Source organism: Cajanus cajan, chromosome 7, assembly GCF_000230855.2.
Source record: "Cajanus cajan strain Asha chromosome 7, NIPB_CcT2T_4, whole genome shotgun sequence".
NCBI lineage: Eukaryota > Viridiplantae > Streptophyta > Magnoliopsida > Fabales > Fabaceae > Cajanus > Cajanus cajan.
In genome coordinates, this window is record NC_138523.1 from 11,244,948 (window position 1) to 11,252,015 (window position 7,068).

The following is a 7,068-nucleotide window of genomic DNA, read 5'->3' on the forward strand; positions in this document are numbered from 1 at the left end:
TTTTATTCCTTTACTTATTTTAAAGACCGATCGTGTAAAAATTGTATCATATTATCTCTCTATAATGTAATAGGCTAGCATGAAATTTAAAATTTTGAATATGATAAGATTTGTTGTATTATATGTTATGTTGGCAAAAATTAACTAGTTGATCAAAGCAAAGTTTTAACCATGTAAAAGTAGGGTAGTAGTCCAGACATTTTGCAACAAACATTATGGTATTAGGTTGAGCCTTGTGGACTTGATGAACATCTCCATCCTATCCTTCTAATATGGGTAGTCTTCTCCATTAAAGGTTAATGACCTTGTAATAGATGCTCTTTCATGCAAATACTTTGTTGAGATTCATGGAGTGGTGAATCAACTCAACATGGAGAATGAAGGTTTTGATGATAACAAAAATGTAGATTATGAGAATCAAAGCTGACCAAGGACATCAACAAGTCAAAAACAAAGTCAAGAAGAAAATATGGCTATTATGATGTGTAATAGGAGTAGCTCATAAGTTGTATTGTTTTGTTTAGCTTATTTTGCATGTGAGTGTTTTTGTGCATGAGTCAATCTTTATCTAATCTGACTAAGAGTGAGTATGATGATAAACGTTAGAAACTTGAAAAGGTTATTTTGAGATAATAAAGACAAGAGTTTTTGAAAAACTGACTCAAAATAATCGATTATTCCAGCAACAAGTGAAAAGGATGCCTTGCTGTAATAATCGATTATTTGTGAAATAATCGATTATCCCAAGAATCACTCTCTGAAATAATCGATTATCCTGCAAAACAATCGATTAATCTGTTCTTGGTTGATTTCCAGAAATCATGAAGAACAAAATAATCGATTATCCTTTAAAATAATCGATTATTTGGTTCTGAAAATGTTATAAATAGTTTTCACACTTTGAAACTTCAGAACAGAGAATGAGTTAACAATCAAAAAAGAGAAAAAACGTCATTGTGAAGTCTTTGTGACCTTCTTGGAGTGCTTTCTTTGTGAAACCAAGAAGTAAAACGTTTTTGAAATGCTTTGAAAAAGATCATCATCATCATCACATTCTTGAAAGAGAAAGATTGAGATTTGCTTCTGAAATTCACAGTCTGATTTGTTCAGCTTCCAGGAGAATTCGTTCCTTTAATTCCTTGTGAATAATTGTAAATCTTAAGTAGGTGTCTCAAGTGGTAAGGAATTCTTGTAGTGGGTTTCTACAAGAGGTGCTTTCTTGGGGTCAAGAAAGTGGTTATCTTGAATGTAGGAGTGTATGCATGTGTGGTATGCTTGTAAAACTTCTTCATTGAGATAGTGGAACAAATCTTGATCAAGTTATGATTGAGGACTGGATGTAGGTCACATGTGGAGTGGCTGAACCAGGATAAAAGACTTGTGCAATCTTCTCTTATCCTTATCTTTTACTTTGAGTGATATCTTGGTTGTGTGTTAAAGAGAATAATCTTGATTAACATGTTTGTATGCACAACATTGCTTTAAACTGAATCAAGTGTTGCATATTGATTGTTCTTAACTTTGAACTTTATCAATGATTAATCAAGAAAGCATATAGGACTCATTTTCATTAGCAAGTCTTTTAAGGAACTTCTTTGAAAATTCATATTAGAAAAGTTTGAATTGAAATAAAGATCCTAAGAACTCTGAAAATTTTTAAAGTGTCATAGAATCCAATTCACCCTCCCTCTTGGATTGAGTCATTCTTTTCTAACAATACTAACCTTCATTATTTTCCATCTTAGGACTTTTTCCTTTAGCACAGTTAGATGGCCAACCCCATCAAAGGCAGCTATAATACCAAACTGTGGAGAAAAGAAAGACACTAGAAGGGGATTGAATAGTATAAAAAACAACACTTTTTTTAGACAATGAAATAGTATCCTAAAGCCTTACTAGTACAAACAAAGAGTTTAAAAGAAAACAACACATAGTAATTTAATATCCGTTCGTCTCGACCACATTTAATATCCGTTCGTCTCGACCACTGAGATTATGTCCAGTTCTTGATCAACCAAGTGAAGTTCCACTATCTTTTACAAAGATACAAATATTTTTTCGCAAGTCACTTCTAGCTCAATGTAAGTGTTATTTGACTTGCCTCTTCAAGCAACTATCCAAGTATTCTTTAAACACAGTCTCTCTAGACTTCAATAATCAAGTATTCTTTTATAGTCAAACATTATTAAACTCAAAGCAATAAAACAAATTTAAAGCTGGGAAATCGCTTTTATGTTTTGTGTTACTGTCAAAGATGTGATGCAACCAAATCAATTACAAGGCTTTTTACATTAAAAAAATGAATAAGAATTTTTACAATTAATTGTTCTCACTTATTTTTGAATCTTTAAGCTTCTTTATATAAGTACTTTATAGAGATAACTATTGCAAATCCTTGAGTATCTCATAAACTTGCTTCATCTATCTTCTTCCTTGTGAAGAGAAGTATCCATTGGTGCATTAATTGTAGGCATTAAATGCATTTTATCAAATTGTCACTTCTTATCTAATTAAGGAAGATACTTATCACCTTTAAGGTACCAAAATGAAAGGAAATGTTATGTGTGTCACTCATAAATAACTTTCTCTAAGATTCCACGTGCTTTGAGATATAATTTGTTTGTCCCTTTTCTAACTCAAAGCATGTTTGTGTTCCTTTTTGTAATGCGAGTACCTAAGAAGCTTTGTATTTTTGTTTGATATGTTAAGGAATATCATAGAAAAATATAATTTGATTATCAGACATCATAAACGATATACATTAAATGTTTTTAGTTTACAGACGAAGTAGTTCGCCTAAGAGACTTAATGTCACTATAATCAATCGTCTGTCATTGTAACAGTTCGGACACACTGAAATGAGAGGGATTCAAAGATTGTACAAGTATGAGATTGTATAGTTGAGGATGACTTAAAGGAATTAATTTTTACTACCTATACTAACAAGATACATCTACTTTTCGATAACTTATGCCATAAGAATTCCACAATTAAGCGTGCTTGGCTTGGAGTAATTTAGGAGTGAGGGACCTTCTGGGAAATTTCCTGGAAAGTGTGCAAGTGAGAAAACAGCACGCTGGAAAGTTTTGTGTTGGTTTATGGGGTCAAGTCGTTGATCCTAAAATGCAGATGGACATCTTAGAAAGGGCTACCCACGGAGGGTTCTAACCAACAAGAAGTTGTGTGAAGTGTCATCGTCTTAAGTGTCGTGGAGTGGATCCGCTAAGAGATCAAATTTGGGGGTGTTACAATCACAATTTGTCTTATATTATGATCTAAAAAAGATTCTCTTGAAAAACGTCTAAGTTTGTTATCATTAAAATTTTTACCCTAAAGTGTCCCAATATCTTCTTTTGATTTAATAAAATCCATTTTTTAAATGATAGTAAACACATTTTTCGAAAAGAGAAAATTTTAAGTGCAATTGACCTAGTCAAATAATTTCTTATAAGAGTATATATGCCTATTCAGAGCAAGTATTCTTGACATGTTCAAATAGACTATATATTTATCTTAATACAATCATTCAAACAATCAAATCTTATAACAAGGCATATATATTAGTCAAACTATATATTCATGCATTTCATTATATCATATATAAAATATCATAGCATAGTTATCAAAGCATATCTTAATTGTCAGAGAATATATAAACTTTATATAATTAACTCCCCCTAAGATGAAGCCATAAAGTTTAAAGTTTGAAAAATAGAGAATCAAAAACTCAAAAATTATCAAAAACTCAAAACTAATAACAATTATTTACTCAAAAACAATAACAATTATTTACTCCCCCATTTTGGCATAGCAAAAGCTGGGAACAAAACAAAAATGAGACTATTCTAGAGTTTTTTTGTCAAAACTAACTTCAATGTGAAGCTTTATGAGTAGCTTTTGGTATTTATGATTAGAGGAACGTTACTGATGGATGGACTGTTGTAGTGTTGAAACAAGAGTGTTGACCATCGACATAAGTTCTAAGACCATTTCAGGAACATCTTTAGACGAAGGTGGTAACATTAGGATAGATAGTGTACATAGTGTAGATAGAATAAAAAGGGTTTAAGAGGATACCAAGAAAAGAAAAATCTTTTTGGATAGGTCCATCCAACATTTAGAGAGGAGCAATAGGCTAGGTTCCTTTGAACATTAAGTAAATAATATTTCTAATGCTTGCAATCTATTTTCTCTTATAGGTATTACAGAAGAATAAGAAAATTATGATTTGAGGACAAATTCTCTTGAAGAGGGAGAAAATGATGACATCATGTCAAGAAGTCAGTCCAAAAAGAACTAAGAGGAGCGGATTAGGCTTTAAGGAAGAAAGTCCAAGTTATTATTGAACTTTGGGTAATTTTAGTAACTTACTTTCTCTTCTATGTATCTATTTTTCCTTGTAAATATTTCCTTTATTTTTGATCATGTATTTTGGTCAAACAGTCTAGGAAATTTTGTCCTAGTATTATTTTTCTTTAAGAGTGTAATTAGTAGTTTATGAGAGATGCAACTATAATGATCTTATTGGGCTTGGTTGGGCCAAAATCCATTTTTGACGTCCAAAACCATGTAGTTAGGCTACCTAAGTGGTTAATTTTGTCATATGACTTTGATAGTGACATCTTAACAAATTATTAAAAGTAATCATTAGTTGGTAATTGTAATAATTAGGTTAGGTAGTTGGAGTTAACTTAAATTAACCTTAATTCTTAAAATAGGATTAACTTAGTTTGCTTCATAAGTTTCTAGACAATTAACTAGGATTGGTTAACTTAAGTATAAGACAGTTAATCATGGTTAGTCTAACTTACACTATAGACCAACCAAACTATATATTGTGTTCTACATGTGCGAATTACTTTGATAGTTAACGAGTAAACACATTGAGTTTCTCTTCTCAAAGTCTTAGTTTGCTTTATTGAAGAAATCTATCATTTGGTCTTTTATCAATGAATTCCTCCATGTGACAAGATCTCCATCTCTTGCTTATCTTTCTTACAAGGAAAGTGGCACACCATTCTTTTCTTTTTTCCACCCATTTGTGACCTTCAAGAGCAAGTTTCATCCATACAAGAAGATTAGGCACAATATGGAGACTAGGGGATGGATTCACCAATCACTCTCCAATAATTTTTATCATATTTTTACAAGGAAAATATACACAAAAAGAATAATTAATCATGAAATAAGTCTATAGCTTAATAGAAGTTTAGGTTTTCTACCTTTATCTCGAGTCCACTCCTCTTTCATTCTCATTGACATTGCCCTTATAATAAGTCTTATGACAGACAATATATTATCATTCCCTCTCTTAATCTTGGTTAATTCTTTTCAACCCATTTGCAACTTTCAATAAGTTTCACCCATGAAAAAAGATTAGACACAATATGAAAACTAATAAATGAATTCACCGATCATTCTCCAATGTTTTTCATCATCATATGCAACACATCAAAAAAACTAATATTTTATTATCTTTATAAATATTAACAAATAATGAAATGCTAATTTTATTAGTAATTCTAAATTTTATTAAACTCCACCTTTTCAAATTTTAAAATCTCCCGAAAACTTCTTTCCTTTTTCACACTTTTTTTTCTCAATAAAGTCAAGTCCACTAACATTAAAAATATACTTAAATTTTAAATTAATAAAGATATACATTATTTTTATAATAACACTTTAATAAATAAAACTTGACATTTTTCTATTATATATTTTCATCAACCTTTACTGTCTTTTAAATGAAAGAAATTTATGAACCGAAAATATATTTATTTTTTAAAATTTAAATCCTGATGTCATCTATAACAACATACAAAAATAATTTATCATTTTCATGTAAAAAAATTTGAAGACATTTTAACCTTTTATTTATTATAGCAATTATATAATTTTCTTTATAAACGATAACTCCATAATTTGACTTAATTAATTTAAATAAAAATTATTATTTTCCAAAAACATACTATAATATAATTCACAATTTTCATATCTCCTACACCAACAAAACATAAAGTATTTTTTTCCTAGTTAGTATAATTTCAAGAGATAATAAAAACTATTTAATCCATTTTAAATTGATGAAGTAAAATTAGATTCAAAATAATATTTTAAAAAAATGGGCGAACGGTGATGCAGTCCCAAATCACTACTCTTATCTTCAATTCACAGTACCGAAGCAAAGCAACACATTCTAAGAGCAAGACAACCTGCAAAAACTCTGCCAAATTTGAAATCGCCCTAACAGAAGATAAATCTAGTCCAGTGGCAGTACCATTGAAACAGAATGATTACGCGCATGTTGAAACAATTTCAACTGAGAACATATATTAAAGAGAAATCAATTATAGCATAAACAAAGAAGCGTTACATTGGGCACCAAGAGTATCCCCAATTTCACAACCTAACCTAACCTAACCACCGAAACCGTAAAGGGTCCTGCCCTGCCTCTTGAGGGCATAAACAACGTCCATGGCAGTTACGGTCTTGCGGCGAGCGTGCTCGGTGTAGGTGACAGCGTCGCGAATCACGTTCTCCAAGAAGATCTTGAGGACGCCACGTGTCTCCTCGTAGATGAGACCGCTGATACGCTTGACGCCGCCACGCCGAGCGAGGCGCCGAATCGCGGGCTTCGTGATCCCCTGGATGTTGTCCCTCAGAACCTTACGGTGCCGCTTCGCCCCTCCCTTTCCCAGACCCTTCCCTCCCTTTCCTCTTCCCGACATGCCGAATCCCTGATGCTTTCGGAGATCAAAAGGTTGCACTCTTGTACTCTCTCTGCTGTGTTGGTCAATGGTGAATTAGAGAATGAGTGCGGAGGTTACTCATATATAGGGTGAGACCGAGGAATCCTTGCCGTTGGTTTGTGTAGCGATCCGCGTGAATGGTTTCTTTGAAGATATGAACCGTTGGATTAGACTTTTTATTGAATTATGTGTTTCACGCGGATTGCCACGCTGCCACCTTTTCTTATTATTATTTGGTTGGTTTGTAGAATAATATTGCTGGGCTTGGACCTTGGGCCCAAGAATGTATAGGCTACTACTCTTTGCTACCTCATGCCCT

The 7,068-nt window shown here is 32.2% G+C and overlaps 1 protein-coding gene across 1 annotated transcript; it reads right to left on the reverse strand.

Moving 5' to 3' along the window:
* Positions 1 to 6,304: 6,304 nt before the first annotated feature.
* On the reverse strand, positions 6,305 to 6,803 carry LOC109818063 (histone H4). Its single transcript, XM_020383460.3, has one exon. The coding sequence runs from the start codon at positions 6,726 to 6,728 to the stop codon at positions 6,417 to 6,419; it is 312 nt and encodes a 103-aa protein (XP_020239049.1). The 5' UTR covers positions 6,729 to 6,803; the 3' UTR covers positions 6,305 to 6,416.
* Between the last annotated feature and the right edge of the window lie 265 nt (positions 6,804 to 7,068).